At 39.8% G+C, this 20,743-nt stretch overlaps 1 protein-coding gene across 2 annotated transcripts in view; it reads left to right on the forward strand.

The window, feature by feature from the left end:
* TULP4 (TUB like protein 4) overlaps positions 1-20,743 on the forward strand; it is a 125,736-nt gene that overhangs the window by 56,927 nt on the left and 48,066 nt on the right. For both annotated transcript variants that reach the window (XM_086745934.1, XM_086745933.1), the window contains exons 2-3: positions 15,087-15,215; positions 15,536-15,697. In XM_086745934.1, the coding sequence (XP_086602060.1) occupies positions 15,087-15,215; positions 15,536-15,697 (291 nt within the window). The remainder of the gene's footprint in view (positions 1-15,086; positions 15,216-15,535; positions 15,698-20,743) is intronic.

Here is a 20,743-nt window from a genome sequence, read left to right on the forward strand (position 1 = left end):
TACCTGATGTCTTCAGTTAAACTGTTAAAGTAAATAGGCAAACCTAAACTAAGCAAAATTTTTTTGTTTGCCTATAAAGCACATCTCCTTGATGCCGTTCTGGTATGTATGTGAGTACATGATGATGAGTAGTTAGTGATTGTTGTTGAGATTTCAGTTGTATGAAATTATATTTGTCCCTGAATGAATTTGACTCTTGCATTTGCCAGACATCAGACAGTCAGTTCATACAGTCCTGCCAGGTTACCTGATAGTAACTCCCGGAGGAACCGCATTCTTAAAAGCAGGTTCATCTCAGTGCTGATGTACAGTTATTCTCCAAGTTGTGCCTCTTTTTTAGGTAACATATTTTGAGATAATTAGAAAAAAAAACCCAAAATAATAATTAATGGTATTACCTGGAGCTCTTAAAGGTATGAGATAGATATTTGAAAGGACTTTTGAAATCAAACCCTCTTGAGAAAGGGAAGCTATATATGCAAAAAAGAAACTAAGTTCTCCTTAATTGCCAGAAGGTAAGGTAATTCCAAAATGTTAATGGAAAATGTTTCTATTTGGCCTTCAAATGGCAAGCGTAACGCAAACCTGAGTGGAACCGGTAAAATGGTATGGAAAAAACACACCCTACTTGAGAGTTTTAGAACATCAGTAGGTAATAAATTGTGCATATGCCTATGCAGTAATAACAACAAGACTAGCATGATTTCTGTTAAAACAGTGTTAACTAACTGGATCATAAATCGAAATAAAACTATTAACTCTCGATGACTGGCTCATAGTTACAGTATCTCAGCTATGGTGGTTGCACTGCCTAACAACAGACTCTACGGTGCATGAGTCTGCATCACATGGTTTTATTTTTAGTACTGATAAATCTAATATTTCAGGATCATGTGAGACATAGTCAGCCTGTGCACCAGGGGTTGCTCAGTAGCAGCCTCTTCTGTGCTCTCTCACCTCTCTGACGCTGCTGAGAGACACTGTCCAGGGCTCCCTGGCTCACGCGCATTCCCCGCACAAAGGTGTCGGCTTTGGCAAACAGCACGTTAAGCGCAAAATTGTTCTACAGAGACTGAGTTTGAGATCTGGTGATGTACACAGTGTCAGGAGGGTTGAGAGCACGGTTGCAGGCCGGGCAGGCTGCCCGTACCATGGCCCATACAAAGCAGCGGGCTGATGTCAGCAGCATGGATACCATGGCCATAATAGGGTACAACAATGTTTTTCTTGGTATTTTCTATAGAAACTTTCTATAGAAACTTTGAAATAATTACCATGTAGTATCATAATGGTAGCAAAGCAGGATACAACTGCAAGGATGTGGTTGGCACTGACATGGAGGTTCACTGAAAAACTTATGGCTGATGGGCTGTGCAAATGGGCTGCAGAGCAGGAGGCAGTGATTGCCATCAGCCACATGTCCTCCTTCCACCTGAGGCTCTGGGTCAGGGGACGGTGGAAGAAGCTGGTGGCTGAGAGCTGCAGCTGTGGGATCCTTGTGCTCCGCTGTTCAGGGATGCTTAGCTGGGACTTTCTCAGCTCAGCTTCATCTCCTGCCCTGTGCTAGCCAAGCTTGGTCACGAGTCAGCTTACTGGGACTGCTTCACTCCTGCGTCTAATGTTATGGTACTTGATGGTCCATGTAGTATCCTTGAATCTTCCACAGAGGACTCTTTCTAGTACTGTGAGGAGGACTTTGCTTGGTGAAAATCACTCTTTGCTGGATCTTGGATCCCATTTCTGACTCTGTGCTTTTGATCTGTTGCCCTAATCCTCCATCTTCTTTTTTTTTTTTTTTTTTTTTTTTTGAAAGAGAGAGAGAGACTCTGGTTTCTGTATTATGATATGATCCACTCAGAACCACCTCATACAATTAGCCACCCCCCAAGATGACTAGCTGCTTGGTAATGTGAATAAACAATTTCCAAGCAGAGCTGTTTGGTCATCATGCTAGTGATGTCACTGCTTTGTTGCTGAAGGTTTCCGAAACAGTGAATGACTCCTGGCCTGTTTCACTCCATCTGTTGTTCTTTAGGAAGGCATTGTGCTCTGAGAATGCTCGCAGACTAACGTCTCAAAGTGTAACAGGAGCACAGAGAGAGCAAACCTCCTGGAATGACTGATTGCTTGCAGGTCTGCGTGCAGACGTGAAAATAGCTGGCAGACCATCTAGGCAGCCATCAGCTATGCCTCCAGCCTGTATACAGATACAAAAATTGTGATTTAATCACAGCTATATAAAGACACGGATCATTCCCTTTCACCCTCACGCATGGAACAGGACTATATCTTTCTTTTTATCACAAATTTATCGTGCTGAAATAATACGTCTTTATTCCATATATGTGCAACACTTCAGCACTCAAGTGAGCTTTAAAATGAGACTGTTCTATAAAAAAAATAGAAAATTAAGATAATTTATTGTATTTATTAATAAAACACAATTATTTTACTTAAATCTCTGTTAATGAATAGGAAAATAATGTTTTAATAATGGAACTGCTGAGCTACAATAGCCACCTGTAGTCAGTTAAGACACACAAAAAGTGAGTCCCTGCAATGTACCTTCTAACGCTGTGTGAAAATGAAGTGTTTCCAAAGGTTGGCTTCATTCCCCCTTTTCTTTTAGAAGACTGTTCAACCATTTCTTTCACTGCTGGAAGCTTTACTTGATATTTAACCTAAAATACAATTTCCTGAATATCATCTTATTACTTACAGTAACATTTAATGTCTTCCCTTCCTTGGTTTTTCATGTCATTCCAGTACTTGCTGACTCTTTGCGTGACTCCTCTTTACCAGTATGCATTTTTTGTTTTATTATTTGCCTTTAGTATCTCAGAACTTCAATTACTTCTATTGCTTTTTTTAAACTCTCTTAAGAATGTTAAAAAACCATTACTTTATAATCTGTAAAGTATCATAAAGAAAAAAAAAACAAAATTGTGCATAGAACGAAGACAAGTATTGTCTTCAGCCCAGTCTGAAATAAAGCCATTGCTGCTTGATAAGAGGGTGTTCAGTGGCTGTTTTTTGCTTTTGAAATTGAATTTCATAAAACCGTGGCAATCAGAAAGCATGGCCTGTAGTGCTTATGGACAGTCTCTTGCATTATGGCAGTGTTTAGCAATAGCTATGTTAAATGCATGTTGTTATATTTACAGTCTTAAATACTTTAGCGATGTCTGTTCCACAATTTCTTGCAGAATCTTGTCTTGTTGCCTAATTCTTCTGGTTAATATAAAGGTGTGGGGCGTTTTTTCCTCTAACAAAGGCATCGGAAATTATGCAGATGAATAAATAGTAAAAAAAACCCTCGGTGTTTGTAAGGAAAATGCAGAATTGAGGGCAGGGAGAATCAATTTACAGTGCTGCTTGCGTACGCATTCTAGAGTCCTTTGCTGGAAATACCTAAAACATAGAGATAGAAGACTTAACATGAAGAGCGTGCCAGCCTGAAGAGTGGGAAGAAGGCTTTGTGGTGGGAGGAAAGCTGCCATGGCTTGGTATGGAAGGCTTGGTAGCACAGCCACGGACGGGCTCCTGGGCAGGGGAGCACCTGGTCACGCGTAAGCTTACTGTTGGAAACAGTTGTTTTCAAGTTGGCAACCTTCTAACTCTTGAAGGGTGTTTGGCAGAGATGTAGAAATGGTCAAGTTAAAACCATTATTTAAATACTAACACTTTTGCTTTGAAATAAAGTTTCCTTTTTAATTTAGGAGACGCTTCACTTTTGGAAAAATTCGGTAGCCGTCTGCCTCTGCTTCTTTGGTGTGCCTTGCCAGACTGGTTCTCATTTTATTGAAAACCTGAAAGGAGAACATTTGCATTGAGACTTTCGTATGACAGGAGAGAGGGAAGTGTATCTGGATAATGTAGAGGCAGTGCACGGACAGACGTGCTTGCCTGAATACAGTTCATTCCTTCACTGGGTTTTTGTCTCGGTCATATTCCAGATGCTTGCCGACAAGCAAGTGACTTGAGCTAGAAGACATCTGCTTATTTCGCCCGTGAAACTTCCTTAAGGATCTTTCTGGGGAAAAAGAAAAAAAATGTGTGTACTTCTTACTGCTTTTTCTCTCTTTTTTGAGTGAACTGAAGGATAAACTAGCTAAACTATAAAAATTACTTTCCAACGATGCAGTGCTTATAAGCTCGTTGGCTCAGGCTGTTGGGTATGGATCAGACAATTTTCACTTCTGGTCTGTGGCCCATGTACTGGCTGGGTTGTTAAAGGTTGAATATTATTGCAATTTGGTCTCTGAAAAGTCAGTTTTAGCTTGGTTCCTTTAAAACTGCTTTCTGTACCAGAGGTAATCAATATCTTTGTTACTATTTGCATTAGATGAGATCAGGTGTTGTCCTAGGCAGTCAGATGTGTGTTTCCTGTCACCTATAGGCCAGTGATCTGGTAGTCTCATGGTGACCCTTACATCCAGGGTGCCCAGGTGTTGTGTTCCCAACCCATAGTTCAGCCCTCTCGACTGCATTGAGTGAATACAGTCACTTTACAGTTCTGTAGAGCTAGCTGTCACTGCACTGATTGCTAGCCTGCTTTTGCTTTGTCTTCAAGGTGAAGAACATCAAAAACTGTCCTTGTTCATAAACTGTGCAGTTCCAACAACGTGAGAGTCTCTTCTGGTTGAGGTTTTTTTTATGCCACAGCAGTAAAAAGGAATAGCAGTGATCTTTGCTTTCCAGGGTTGTCCACTTTGCCTATTGTGATCATTCTATCCGAACCCCTTATTTATAGCTCCCTTAGGTTCTTTGGAAAGTTAAACAAGTAAAATTATTGGTCATTTGGACAGCTGCGTCATGGTACAGTTTTTATTTAATGAAGAAATAAGAAATGAAGATAAAACTGCCTACAGGGGTTTGCTCTGAATACAGCCTGCGCAGAATTAAAGGTCATCTAGTCCAACCCCCCTGCAAGGAGCAGGGGCTTCTCCAACCAGATCACGTTGCTCAGAGCCCGGTCCAACCTGGCCTTGAATGTTTCCAGGGATGGGGCATCCACCATCTCTCTGGGCAACCTGTTCCAGTGCTTCACTACCCTCATCGTAAAAAAATTCTTCCTTACGTGTAATCTAAATCTACCCTCCTTCAATTTAAAACTGTTACCCCTTGTCCTATCACAACAAGTCCTGCTAAAAAGTTTGTCCCTATCTTTCTTGTAAGCCCCCTTTAGGTACTGAAAGACTGCAGTAAGGTCTCCCCAGAGCCTTCTCTTCTACAGACAGAACAAGTGCAACTCTCTCTGCTTGTCTTCATAGGAGAGGTGCTCCAAGACCTCTGATCGTTTTTGTGGCCCTGCTCTGGACCCACTCCAACAAGTCCATGTCTTTCCTGTACTGAGGGCTCTGAAGCTGGATGCAATATTCCAGGTCTCACGAGAGTGGAGTAGAGGGGCAGAATCCCTCCCTTGACCTGCTGGCCACACTTCTTTTGATGCAGCCCAAGATATGATTGGCCAAGAATGGCTGTGAGTGCGCATTGACGACTCATGTCCAGCTTTTCATCCACCAGTACTCCCAAGTCTTCTTGGCAGGGCTGCACTCAATCCCTTCATCCCCCAGCCTGTATTGATACTGGGGGTTTCCCTGACCCATGTGCAGGACCTTACTCTTATTGAACCTCATGAGCTTTGCGTGGACCCACTTCTTGAGCTTGTCCAGGTCCCTCTGGATGGCGTCCTGTCCTTCAGATGTGCCAACTGCACCACTCAGCTTGATGTTGTCCGTGAACTTACTGAGGGTGCACTCGATGCCACTATCTGTGTCTTTGATTAAGCTATTAAACAGTACTGGTCCCAGTATGAACCCTTGAGGGACACCACTTGTCACTGACCTCCATCTGGACATTGAGCCGTTGACCACTACCCTCTGGATGCAACCATCCAACCAATTCCTCATCCACTGAACAGTCCACCCATTGAATCCATATCTCTCCAGTTTAGAGAGAAGGATGTTGTGGGAGACGATGTCAAAGGCCTTACAGAAGTCCAGGTAGACGACATCTGTAGCTCTTCCCTTATCCACTGATGTAGTGACTCCATCATAGAAGGCCGCTGCAAGTGTTTTTTTTTTTTTTTCTTGAATAATGTTCTCGTGCATGCTTATGTACATGTAAAGCTATAAAATTGTATTTCACTATTATATGAACACTTTGTGAGGAATTTTCAACCACCAAACCAGGAAGATCAAGTGTAAGGGAGAGTGCTGCTGTTTTAGTCACTTCACTGACTTTTTTCAGCAGCTCATTTGCCTGGGGGTATTCCCAAACAAGATAGCATTTACAAGGTAGAAAGATGCTATAGGAATTCCTAAGGAGCTGCTGTTAAGAAAGCAGAGCAGAGCTAGTTCATTTTGAGTAGGAATAGTTTTTGATAATGTTTATTGTTATCCTGTCTCCTCTGGGATTTTTTAGTAATTATTTGGTGATCCATCATTTTGGATCTAATGCGTGATTCTAAACAGTATTTTTTCCTTGATTGCATTTTTTTTTTTTTAAAAGAGACAGAATAAAAACCATAGGCTCTGCTACAGGGTGTCTGTGTCTCTGCATCCAATATTTTTCTGTATTTGTAGCCAGGAAAAAAAGACTGAAAGAATTTTACGTGTCTTACGTGGAGTGTGTTTTTCCCCCTCTCGTTGGAACTTCTGACAAAGATGTACATGATCTCTGAATTCATATATGGTGATGATGCATAGGTGGATGTCAGTGAGTGCTGTTGCTGGTTTTAAAGCTTGAGGTTCATTTGCACTGAGCTTCTTAGACACAGCCCAAAAGTGAATGTGAATGGTGAGATTGTACGGTGGCCCTGATTTATACCATCTGTAATGTAATTTTGTCAGACCTTAGTGAAGTAAGCATTGGGCTGATATACTTTTAATTTCATGTAGGCCGAACACCAGAGAATTTAAAATCTGGTGCATTTTTTTCTCATGGGAAAATACTTGACCATAGATGCTCAAATCCCAGGAACTGCAGCTCTGCACAGTTGCTGCATGTCTCTTGTTTTTAACAGCAATGGACCTTCCCTAATGGTGCTTATCAGTGATTTGCTAAAGAGAGGAGAAACTGTTTTGCTCTATGTATTTTGATCTTAAGGCAAAACGATTGTTCATCTTTAGATAGAATAGTAATCTCTCTTTCCTTTATTATGGTGTTTTTATCTGCACAGAAACTAGACCAAAGTGAAATATTTTTTCTTATAAAGGAGAGCAATGAAAGTGCTATTTTATCCTTTGCTCAACCTTATCAACATTCAGTTTTGATTTATTTTTAGTGAACTTGGGCTTGCCTCTGCACTTCTGGGGAGTGTATATGGGCAATTAAACAGAAGTGTCTTGCAGGAATGCTTGAGGACAGGAAGACCATTGATAGGAGACAGCGGTAGTGAAGTACATGCTATAAAGGAGTTTCCCTCACTGGAAATGAGGATGGCATAACTCTAAAAAATATTTTTCTGTGGAAACGGTTCTCTTTTCTGTGAAAGAGCTTTTGGGACTTGAGCATCCTTGTGAAGGGAAGGGAGTTGAAAGCAAACCATACTCCTTACCACTGTCACTCCATTGAGATGGGAGGTGAGCAGACCTTCACCCATTTCTACTGGAAGAACATAGTATGCAGATACCTCATGCATATGGGTGATTGACTTTAGGCCTTTACACTTCTCGTGCCTTAATTATTTTCCTTCAGATTGTACCCAACTGTTTTCTTTAACAGCCCTTGAAGGAATAGTTAGGAAACTTAGTCAAATGAGAACTGATAGCCAGGTACCAACATCTTGTCATCCACGTTAGGTTCGTACCACCTGTCATTCCTGTTTCTCGCATGCAACTTCAGTTCTGACAAGTGACTCGTCAAAGATCCTCAGCTGCCCAAACGCATTTATTGGATATACCTTGGGTACAGCTAATTTATGTTGTTTTTTGTTTTTTGGTTTTTTTTAAGTGTCCCCTGCAGCTGTAGTTCTTTAAAGCCACGATTAAATGTGGTGATTCCAAAGTGAAAAGAGTAATTCCTTTGGAACTGACCCTGTGAGCCTCTTCATTTATAGGAGCATAGCGCTTCTTATTTGATACCTGTGAGGGGTATTGGGGATACTTTTCTCTAAGGTAGGTGATCAGATGGCATGTTTTGTGTTCTGTGAACATATAAAATGGTTACATGGCAAATCCTTGGGATTAATAGGCTTTGGGGAAGTATTTCTTAAAACGAAGTATGTGACTTAAGGAACGTAAGGAGACGTGTAAAGCTTTAGAGCATTTCTGAGTCCTTGTCTTGGCAGTTTACTAACAAGGCTCCTAAATATATTCAGTGAGATGTTGACAGTCTAGGTATTTTAAGACAACATCTTACTCACACTAAGTGCATTCCCTCCTCAAAGTAGCTATCAAAATGATTTTTTTCTTGCAGTTGCCTATTTGCCAGAATCATCCCTTAGAGCTTTTAGAGGTCAGACCGCCTTTCATTGAGCATTGGATGCCAACCATGTGATACCTTTCAAAAATAAGTATATGTGGTGGCTTGGATGCCAACCTCAGGATACCTTTGGAGTAGGTTTTCATGTGAAGTTTGTGATCAGAAGGAGGTACAGAGCTGGACGTGGACCTTTCAGGTCTGTTAAGGTCAGTACCTTATTGCTGGTCCAGACTTACCTCTCTTTTAAATTACTGCGAGGTTAGGTCCCCAGCTGACACAGATGTCATGCTTAGCTTGTTGGTAATGTTATACCATGAAATCAGATTTCCACTTAAAAAAAAAGACTATTCAAATTTGGTCCTTGTATGGATTTTTTTTTTTTTTTTTTTGTATTTTTAAAACATCATAGTTAGTAGATTTTATATAATCTGTCAGAGGAATGTTGTTATTGTTTAAATAGTATATATGGCAATTGAAGCTCCTTTCAAAGAGCAGAAGAAGCAAGATGACAGCTGCAGGCAGAGTAATACACTTTTTTCAAGGAAAAAGTAGGAGCCTAGGATGAGCGAGTGGCTGCGGCAGCAGCCGAGCCCCCCAGGGGCTGTGAGCAGCTGCCGTGCCGTGGTGCACCTCGCCGGTGGCTGCAGCTTCTCCCACGGCAGCAGTGAGGGTTGTTAAAGGACATCCATCCCTGAGAGATCTGGAGGCTATTCCAGTCCTTCCAGGAAGAGAGTTCATTTTGTTATTATTTAGACTGAAGAAACACGGATGGTGTTTTCTGTCTCGAAGAATTAGTTTGCCATTCCTTTACCCACTGTATAATGTGCAGCCCTTGTTGTGAGTTGGCAGTTTTTCTCAAGAAATGTAGACACCAGCTATTACAAACTCGCCATTCTTCAGCTGCAGCACAGTATTTGTTATTAATAGTAATAGTTTGTTCATAATGATAATTCCTTGACGGGTATCGTGCCTTGGAAGCTGACAGCTCCATATGCAAATGAAGCATTTCCACCCGGGTGTGATGTCTCTGGAAACAAAAAGTCAAAGCTCCGTGAGTGTGGGAGAGACAGGGACTGTATCATCAGAGAATGCACTATCAGACAAATAGGATAGGAGAATGGGTGTGCTGCCCCAGGAGAGGCAAACTAGCTGTCTACCGTATCTGCTGGGTTTTTTTGTCTGGTGTTACTAGTAGGAAGAATACTTGTGTGATGCTCTTTGTCTGCATGATTGAATTAGTTTGAACGGAGAGAATTATCATAGCATTATTGTCGTGGCAAGAGATGAAGGTGAAAGTAAGAACAATTGCAAACACTCTGTTTGCAGCATGAAAAATTAGGAGATAAAAAATTGAATAGCCTTTATTTTAAAAATACTAATATTTTAAAAATAACTAAACTTTGTTTCATTGAAGTAAACATATGCAGAACTGTTTAGAACCAAGCATTGGTTATGGGTAAAGTGCAGCGAGAAGCAACAGATCATTAACTGCAACCCTGCTGCTTATTCTGGGCACCTTTAGCTCTCATAAATTACGTTTTAGTTACAAAATTCCAGTTGAATTAACTGACTTCAAGTCAACAAATGTACAAAGTTGGTACGGTTTCCTCTAAGATTTAATAGAGATATGTTCATGCCCACACCCATGTTACCTGTATGTCATGTATCTACACATTATACATGTGTGTTTATAGCTCTGTGTATTTTGGAGAGAGACATACTGAACTGTATTAGCAAGTAAAGGTGGTTGTTGGTCACTGCTTTCAATATCAGCACTTTCAACAGTATTAGAAATAGCAGAATGATTTATTAGAAGGGGAAAGGCCAGCAATTCCGTAGGATGTTGGGTATTGTATATGCTCCATGGAGTGATGATGCATCACGTCCTGTGCACACTGCAGAGATGCCCAGTGTGCTTCTAGTTTCAGAAATGCTCGTGCCAGGTAAAGGAACGTGACTCTCCAGGTGTAGCAAATTGTGCTGTAATCAAATGTTTGCCATCAAGTATTCTCCACTCTCTGTTGCTGCGATAGCACTTCTCCATAGCATATGAGTGCTGGAGAAGACCTCTGTCTTTAGAGCATATGCTTGCTCCTCAGTAAAATGGATGGAGGATCAGAGATTAAAAAAAAATAATTACTTACTGTGACTCACTACAGTGTATCAGTCATAAAATTTACCTAAATTTGGTAAGGAATCATAGGAACTAATTGCCCATGTTATTTACCCTACTCGTTTATTTTTTTTTAGATGTTTTTCCCTTGCCTCTATAGCAATTATGTAACATGTGTTTTAGAAACTGAAGAGGTAAGATTTCAGTCGTTACTGTTGTATGGTATTCTAGATTAAGGACTTCTGCTCTTGGAAGATTGATTGTTATCATATTTTCAGTCTTCTCCTTCAAAAACTGTAATGAAAGAATGCTTTGGATTTTAGCGGTCTTGTGTTAGAAAACATAAAAAATTAATAAAAATGTCAACAGCGCATTGTGAATTTAAATCACCAAACCTGGCTTCTGTTGGTAAGAGGTCACATTTACTGTTAATCACATATTTGCTACTTTCAAAAATCACAGTTACTCAAAATTTCTTGTCTAAGATTTTAATAAATAATAACATTGGTAGCTGCATTATGGTCTTTCTGTGGCAGAAAGTAGTTTCTTTCTAGGAAACTTGATCTTCTGGGCCAGAGACCAATTGGACTTTCTTTTGTTATTTGCAGTAGTGGACCAGAAAGCATTAGAGTGGATGATAAGGGAAATTTTAAAGCATAATTAAGTGATCTTAAAAAAAACTAAATTGACTGTTGTTTTTTCAGTTAGAATAATACAGATGTTTCCTTTGCCACAAGACAAGGCCTTTTCCAAATGGAGTATCTGTGAGGATGAGAAGTATGGGGAAGTAACTGAGGCTCATAAACTGCAATTTATGTTTGCACAGCATTTTTAATTGAGAAGTGTTATCAGTTATTTCTTTCTTGATTAGTCTGTAGTACTGGAAGTGAATGCACAGATTCATCTCCCAAGTGTAAATTAACAGTATTTTCCCTCTTAATTTTATATATAAACAAGTTTTTTAATGTTAAGGATAACATATCCTTAATTTTTGATGAAAATATTTTTAAAGGTTTTATTTTTTTTTCTGATTATACTGTGTTTGCAGCACTATAGTATGCAGCCAGTCCTTGAGAGAGTTTCTAGCACCTTCAGTATTAATTATATTTAATTCCTAAAAATCAAGTTGGCAGTTAAAACAGAGCTGTTGAAGGTGCTGAATGTTCTGCTTTTGAGAAAAATTTTTCACCACTACACATTGTATAAAAAGGAGCTCAAAGAGAACGCTAGACCCTGATGCGAAAGCTCGTTGTACTTCATGGAAACCATCCTGTTTGGGGGCGATACGTTGGCCTTTACATTGTACTTTATATTAGGCCTGGAGTTCCTTGAAGTTTTATTCCTGGGACATAATTTCCTGTATGAGATAGCAGTTTAGAAGCAGATTAATATCTGTGATAGTAATTTTTTTCTCAAGTAGAACAAACACAATTTGTGTTTTTAATCATATTTTTAAAAAGCATAAACAAACAACAAACAAACAATAATAATTAGGCAATATCCGAAGCCTGCGTGGACCAGAAATGGTCCATAGACAGCTAGCTTTGGCACACCAACGTTTTTGCTCTTTCAATACAAGATAAAACAGTTCAGTCCTCCTTTACCTGTATGAAGATGCTAAGTAGGAAGCAGAGAACCATAAAGGCAGGAGTAAAAATGGGTCCCCTGTGAGTTGGAGCTGTTACTGAAAGTAATGGTATCTTTGCGTTTGTCGGTTAGCAATAAAATTCGTTTTTGCAGAGGGGTAATTCAAGCTTAAGTGTGCTATCAGTGGGATGTGTTTTCGTATGCTTTACGTTTCAGCCAACATAAAAACCAAAAGTCATCTTCATACTTAGGGCAATCCTTCTTCCTTTCTTTATCTCTACTTCTGTATGTTAGGTGTCTAAAATGAAATTGGAAATACTCAAAGATGAGGACTCAGCACCTGTAGTAAGATGTTAAATGTAAATGATAGAAGCATCTTTAAAATGACCTCATAGAATAGCATCATTGTAAAATGTTATCATAAATGTTATAATAAAATAATAACATTTACTCTCTGTTTAAATAAGCTGAATTTCCAAATTACAAATTTACTTCCTTATGAGGGTGTTATCAGAAGGCATATAAAGTCATTGTCTCACTTTCTGTTGTGATTATAAAGCAGGAAGTTTATTTTGGAAGTTAATAATTTGTATCTAATTGGGGTGGAGGGAGGGAGGCTCTAGTTAATCTTGTTTACATTCAAATCTACCCTTGGATGTTTTATCAAATCCAAAGAAAAGGCAGGTTGTACAGAACTTGAATCAAAAGTTATCTTCAGGTTTTAACAAGATTCCTTTTTAAAACAGAGAAGAGACAAACCACATTGAGGTAACTGTCGTCACTGTGCCCGTAATTCGTGTCATTAAGTCAACTGGTGTGACTGATCTGTAAGATCACATGCTCATCTCAAACCTTTGCCAGACAAAGCAATTTGGCAGGGGCAATTTTAAGACAGGTAGTAGCACTTCTGATAGTGTTAGCTAAAAAACATGTATTTGAACAATTAGTTTTATCTCTTTTTTCCTAAGTTTTCTCTAGCAGTTTATTCAGCGTGATCTATGAAATGGCCAACCTGAGCAGTGTCTGAGCATTAAAGGTCTGGTTTTTTTTGCGGTGACAAGTATCTTCCACTCTGTTAAGAGTCATCGTTAGCCTTAGCGACTCCCAGCCTTTAAAGATTAAGGTTCTTTGGTGTTACCCTTGGGGTTTTGTTTTCTTCACTTCTTTCCTAATACTGTTCAGCATTACTGACACGTGCAGTTATGTTGTTGCATTTTGCCTCAGGGTGATGAAACGATGGCTCTGTGCAGGGGAGTTACACCAAAAAGGAAAGAGAATTTGGACAAATCTGTGCTGTTCTTGTTTAGGTGGAAGGGACAGAGCAAAACTTCTACCAAAGTACCACTGCTTGTATTACTGTGATGGAATATTTTATTTACTGCTCTTCCAATAAAAAAATAAAATAAAAGCGAAGTGTGATATAATCCATCTAGTGGCACCATACAATCTACCCAACTGGAGACAGGATTAGTGACTTGGAGTGCAGCTGCAAGGTCATAATCAAGTAGAAGCAAGTGTTTTTCTGCAAAACATCAAATGAGATTCTTCTTAGCTGCTTAACAACAGGGAGGTGGTTTGTCATACTCACTTCTCCTCATAATCTTTACATATACACTAAGAACCACTTTTCTTGTAGTCATTCAGTCATTCAAGGGTTGATACTTTAGGATGGGGAGCTCCACTGATGTACATATTCTGAAGTTCTGACCCTTTACGCTCTGTGAATAAGTGTAGCACTTACTAAATAAGTGTAAGATCATCCTTCTTCAGCTGTCAAGTTTAGGTTTCAGGTACACATAGTTATTATATCCTAATTCTGAAAATTACTGTTGATTTCATTGTGAAGGGTCTGTGTGCTTAGACCTTGTCTTAGGACTGGAATCTTTAGGAGGATCAGTCCAGCTCTGTAAACAGCAAAATATATTTTAGGAAAATGTTCTCTTTCTTTTAGATGATTAATTATCTATTTAGATTTATGAAAAAGCGTCATTAGAGCTGGATGCCTGTTAAGTAGTTAAAATAACACTCTACTGGTTGACCATTTGATATATGGTTTCTTTATTTGTGTATGCTGTGTCTTAGTAAAATAACTGGGGGAAATTTTTTGTATGAACGTAAGCATCCTGTATATATTTGCATGTTTTTGAAATAAAAGTAATTTGGAAAAAAAGTTTTTAAGAAAAAGTCTCTAACAGAAGGTAAATGGTTTTACTGCTAATTTCTACTTCAAGCACTAGGTTGAGATGCTTTTTTTTCAATTTTATACCAAGGTCTCAAGAGAAACTGTGTTTGTTAAATTGATATTAATTAGAAATGAGAGAGCAATTTGGTAGGTTTAGACTTGATTAAATTCTCCATAAAAGTCCGTATAGCTCTAATGCAGAGAGAAGAGCCTAAAACTCCTTTGTATTCCTTCTGCACTCAAAAGCAAAGCAACTTTTTAATGATATTTCTATTTTTTAATAATTTGGGATTCTCAGTTTTTTTTCATGTCACTATTCATATGAGTATTCAAATTCAGTCTGATAGCGGTGCATGCAACTTCATTTGACGTAAGCAAGAGGTGATGATTTGACATAGAGTCTGACAGTCTCTGAGATTACAATTGGGGAAATAATTTGAAAGAGTGTTGGATGATCTGTTTGGGACCTCCTGTTTGCTGCTTCTGTAGTGAAATCCTAGAATCCAGTATACAGTGTTTTTGTTCAAAGCATGCGATGCCTTCCAAAAAGGTCCGATGGCGAGAGATTGTGTGTTTCCTGACAGCCATGACAAAACGATTCTAGCTCTTCTTGAGAGGCGCCTAATGCTGTGCTGAAAATTGCTATTTTGTATGTCTTCCTTAGGATTTAAATGCAGTGATGTTTATTTTGCAGTATTGTTTAACTGGTTCTTGTTAAGTAGTTATTAGCACAACACACAGTTTTAATAACGCCGTTTTTCTGTGTGATCTTTTAAGGTTGTGCTGGTGAGATGGAACGAACCATTCCAGAAATTAGCAACCTGCGATGCCGATGGAGGAATATTTGTTTGGATACAGTACGAAGGCAGATGGTCTGTGGAGCTTGTGAACGATCGGGGAGCACAGGTTGGTGTGCATGTGTTCTCTGCAGTCAAGAGTGGTCAAGTCCTAAGAGGCAACGTGATGAGGACAATGAATGGTGCTCTATACCTTTTGAAAAGCGCAGGAGAAAATGAAACATTTCTTTATTGAAAGGAGTATGCAGGAATTGTCACAAAGACGCTTTGCAAGGACAGTTGTTTTATCCAGTAGCCATCACATCAGAGCTACAACTGGGCTACTAGTTGCCCTGTCTAGTTCTATGCAGTGCTGTATTTTATTCAAACGGCAAAAAAATTGCCACATGTCCAATATATCTGGGTTTTTTTTGTCTTTGATATGTTAAGGTAAGCGACTTTACATGGAGCCATGATGGGACTCAAGCACTTATCTCCTACAGAGATGGATTTGTGCTGGTCGGTTCAGTCAGTGGACAGAGACACTGGTCTTCAGAAATTAACTTGGAGAGTCAGATCACCTGTGGCATATGGACTCCAGACGACCAACAGGTAATGGAGCTTTTATAGGTATTAATTGTATTGCTTCGATATGCTGTAGAATACACCTCTTAAAAAATTGTTAGAAAAAATGGTAACTTATTAAGAACAGTTTCCCTCAAAACTGGTGCTCCCATAGGTAATGAAAATTTAATTAATCCTGTCGTTCTCGTTAGGCAAATACGATAATGTACAAAGTTACCAGTCATTACTTTTCACCCTGATTCACATGCACTCTTATTCAAAGTTAGTTGTTTGAGACAGGAATCTGTAAGCGTACCCCTAATTTGTTGATGCAGCTGTATTGAAAATGCATTTGAGCAGAGATACAGCCTGGACTAGAAAACATCTGACTGGTCGTTTCTGTATAGAGCTGTCAGTCTGCACTTGCAGCATAAGCAGTTGATACGGTTGTGTTTGTCTTCATGTGAGCAAATGGATCCAATTGATTCTGAGTGTCAGAGAGACCTCTCAGCCTTATGCAAACAACATGATTTAAAAGACAGCTGTTTTTCCAACTGTTAAGTCCAAAGCTTGCCGAGCTGTGAAAAAGCCAGTTAAGAAGCTCTTCTTTACTGTTTTTCTAAAGAAGCATATGATATTGGTCACATCACTGTTTGAGCTAGCCCATGGGTTTCATTTACAGAGTTTGCAGTGACTCCTTGCAATGCAGTATTGAGCTTACTGGAATGGTCTTTCCTTCTGCGTGCTTGCTGTTGTTGTGGTTAATGTGTGTACAATACAATACTGAAAGAAATGATGGGGGTAGAGCAGTGCAAAGAGAAACTGTGTTAAGATCACAAATGGATCATTTTCCTTCCTTCAGTTTATTCCTTAGAGTGCTATGCAGAGAGTAATTAATTAATTATTGCAACACTGCTTTTTAAAGCCAGGGAGTCTAAGTGCCTCTTTTTGAATTTGGGGAAGTGTAAGGCTTGATGGTAAGTAATTTACTCAAGATCAAGAGGAAAAGACAAGCAGCAGAAGCAGGAGGGGGAACTGAGATCTACTAGCTCTCATTCCTGTGTTCTGAACATGAGGCTACCCCATTTGTGTGATGCTCAGTTGTTGCTGCTGTATTTGGAAATATCTTTACTTGAGTATTTAATTTGGGGTGACTGACTGCCTTTAATTCAATTTAGCAAGTGTGTTTGTACTTTCTAATCTGGATGCTCTGTAAGTGCTTATTCCAGAAAACAAACACTTGTTCAGTGTCCAGATAAGCGCATTTGAACATAATGGCCAATTCCAGCTAGGTGAAAATCACTTGCTTATGAGACTGCTGCTGACAAACTCACTGAAATAGAGACCAAAACCAGCCATGAGCTTGATGTTGCACTGCACTGTTCCAACTATGGGGTTTGCATGTTAATTGATGATGGATCTTTGTATTCTCCAGTGTTGGTGGAAAGAAGTGATGTTCTAATATATATTTAAACATATTTGTCTCTGGAGGCACAAGGAAATATGATTCACTGAGGTTCTAAGCAAGTGACTATGGTCAGTTGAAACTAAAAAATAGAAAATTGGGGGGGAAGGCACATTGCATATATTACACACAAATAAGCACATACGGAAATGGACGCCCTTACTAGCTTATCTCCTTATCTGATTTCTGTCCTGATTTGTATCTGTGCAAATGAGAACAAAATATTCTAGTCTAGAGTAGCTTCAGCATCTTCCCTATTGCCTGATGTAATCTTCTTGTCAATATAGTAAGTGTAAAGATAAGCGTCAAAATTTAAATTTATATTTTCATACAGTTATTTTTGTCCCTACTGTGGCACCGTGAAGATTGCTAGTGAAAGTATTCCTGGAAAAGGTTACACTCCATGGTCCCATCATCTTTAAAACAATTAACTTGGAAAGTTAAACTTGCAAGGGGAATATATTCTTAAGTATCAGGTTTCTATAATCTTGATAAAAATTTGCTCAATATAGCCTGTCTGGTCACCTCACTCTTCGGTTCTCTTAACTTTCTCCCTCAGTCCTCTGTTGTGTGCATCCTCCTCTTTCCCTCAGGGCTCATTTTCCATCTTCTCTCCTGTCTGTTCAGCACCGGTAGGCTGTCAACTCTGTCACTCGTCACCATGGCTCTGTGGCTGCACTGCAAGAGGAGGGTAATTTCCTACCACCATCTCTCTGTTGGAGGCAAGAAATGGTTGGAGCTACAGTATTGCCAACCACGTTCTTGTTTGACAGAGTGTGTATGGCCTCTGGGTTTATGTCCTTGCTGTGCTTTGACACAGGCTTTTAAGTAAAGCACCTGAGGTAGTGGCTGACGCTACCTGTGGTTGAAACCCCATGGTTAACATGTCCCAAAGTCTTTTGAGAACGTTGAGATGGGATGAGAGCTGGGAAGATGGCCAGGGTGGAGTGTAGTCTTGCAGAAGTTGAGCATATATATTTGTGTATTTTAACTGATCTGGTATGTGCTTTGCCCCGACGAAGTTATTGGCTGATTTTATTAATACTAGGTGCAGCTGTGCTGCAGATACACACAGTAGGAAGACTTTGCAGGACTGGATCCTGTGTATCTCAAGCAGAGGGCCGTACTTGAGTTAAACTCAGACAGATGGGATCACTCAGGAGCGTGACCTTCCTTTTTCTTTTTTGAAATGTTTTTTTCAGGGCTACAAGAGGCTGTAGTAGAGCCTAGTTCCTCAAGGTCATGTGGGGTATTTTCTGGTGAGAAGGCTCTTGTCGGGTTGAAAAGTATATTTGAAAAGATAAATGAATTTGAAATATTGAAAAATACCCTGTCTTAAGACACTCCTGTGGTGTTGCACCACGCTTGCTTGCAAAGAGGGAGTGTACATATCAAGTAGATTGAATGACTTCCCAAGTGGGAAAAACTTGAGTTTCTTCTAGCTCATCTAGCCAACAGATTGATTTATAATTATAGAAGCAAAGTCAATAAGTAATTGAGGATTTTTCTTAAGCCCACAAGTCATATAAAATATCTTTCCAGTGCTTCATTTCCCCTCCTGTGCTTGCTCAGCTCCAGTGATATTTTTCAATCAACTTCTGCCCTTGGGCCATCCTCTCTCTCTCCTTCTCCCAGGTTTTACCTCTTAGAGAAGCTTATCTCTGTTCATGACAAGAGAAAGGCACGGTGTCAGAGAACTGTAGAAGGGTCTGGTTATCCTCTTGTTTATAGCAGTATAGTGTAATTCCTTGGACTTCACTGGGGTTGTTTCTTTTGCTGTTTCTTTGTGTGAGACGAAGATCAGAAGGAAATCTCTCTCCAGTAGAGGGAAGCCTTGATGAAAGGCATTTTAATTCCTGGATATCCCAAGAGGTGCTATTAATCTATATTTGTACCCTGCATCTCAGCTAGTGTAAATTATCAGACTTTTCTGACAGCTGTAAGAGCCCATTTCTATTTTTCCCACCTCTTCTTTCCTGTTCTAAGGTTATATTTGTGGAAATTCAGGGACTGACCAGCATTTTCTTTGCCAAGGACATGACAGACAACATGTACATGAGAACTTTGCCAGCATGCTTCCTTCTGTTTGCTTTGAAAACAGGTGTACAAGCAGTTAGCTAATTCGAATTGCTAGTGAGTACAACATTTAACTATTGTACGTGGTCTCATCACAACACAACATGCATTAATACCAAGAATGTGTAAGTACAGGCCCCAGATTTCAGCCTGTTCTGTGTCTAATCATACTAAATTCTGCTCTTGGTGAAGAGAAAAGCATCACAGCAGTAGGAACATACACTGTGTGTGCTCCAGGGTCTGCTCACGCTGGAAGAAGACCTGTAAGACCAGCAGCAGATGAAACCAATTTGTTTCAAAACACAGGGTGCAGGAGGTCTGTTTGTTGGTTATTATTAAAAAAAATCTTTTGTAGTTTGCAGTAGCTGTGCAGGAAGGCAGTTTCTTCCCTGTTAGCTCCTGGTGCTCCCTGTCCGGCCTTCCATGGCAACCACAGATGCTTCAGCATCTCTCTCCCTGACAGGCACCAGGCAAGGGCAGCCTTCAGCTCCTTCGCCCTGCCTGCAGCACTTCGGAGTGGAGCCCAGGATGCAGAAAGGAGCTTGACATGCAGGAGGGCATGCATGCTGCTTTCTGGGTCCAGCGGTGTGAACAGGTGGGATCTGTGCCAGTACAGCGCTTTATGCCGTGCTTGTCCATGATAGGATCAGCGTGTGCCAAGTGGCTGCCATGAGGTAGGATCTACGGCACGATTCTCGCCAGGTTGTAGGAGCTAACACATTAGAAACGCTGTCAAATGGTTACGGGTGGCACCAGGTGCCTTGTTTTTGGTGTGGCCTTGATTCCTGGCAGGAATTTCAACTAATAAATCCGTTATAATACAGTCTGCTTTTGGATCCCCACATTTTCATCCATGGACTGTGATTTGCAGTTGCTACCACCTTTTCGGGGAGATATTTGTTCTGAACAACTCCTAAACTGGAAGTAGGAATAGCAGCCTCACCTAGCTTCCAGAGCATGGCTTAAAAATATAATGGCTTATAAGTGTTTGAAAATGTTACATCTGTTTGGGCTGTGATATCATCTTCTCACTTTAAATCTTCTTTTGCCTGCTGCTCTGGAATGAGGATTTTGTGCTTCCATTCACCCTACCATTTTGGTTTTAATCAGGTACTGTAGCACACATCTGATTGCTATTGCAACAGTCACACTGATCAAGTTTAATTAGCTCAGACATCTAGCTGTGTGGAAAAAAGATCTTGAAGACAGCCTTCTAGTGAGTTGACAGAATGATGAAAGGAAGCTACAAACAGGCAACTGGGGCAGCATAGGGAAGGCAAATATTTACCTTAATTATTATAAATTAAGGGAAGGAATGACAAAATGAAAAAAATTACAGGCTGTAAAATTTGAAAGTCTAAGCAATTATTTGTTCTTTATTAGAATATTTATTGTCTCTATTAAGGTTCTTACAGATTCACGTAAAGGAGCCTTTAAAATGCCAGGGAATATCTAAATTTTTGCGTCTTAACATATAAAAATGCATCTTTTTCCTCAAATGCTGGGTGCAGAGACTATCAAATGACCTTCCACTCAGTACAGGAAGGACATTT

The sequence above is a fragment of the Chlamydotis macqueenii genome, chromosome 3 (assembly GCF_036417535.1).
Source record: "Chlamydotis macqueenii isolate bChlMac1 chromosome 3, bChlMac1.mat, whole genome shotgun sequence".
Taxonomy (NCBI): domain Eukaryota; kingdom Metazoa; phylum Chordata; class Aves; order Otidiformes; family Otididae; genus Chlamydotis; species Chlamydotis macqueenii.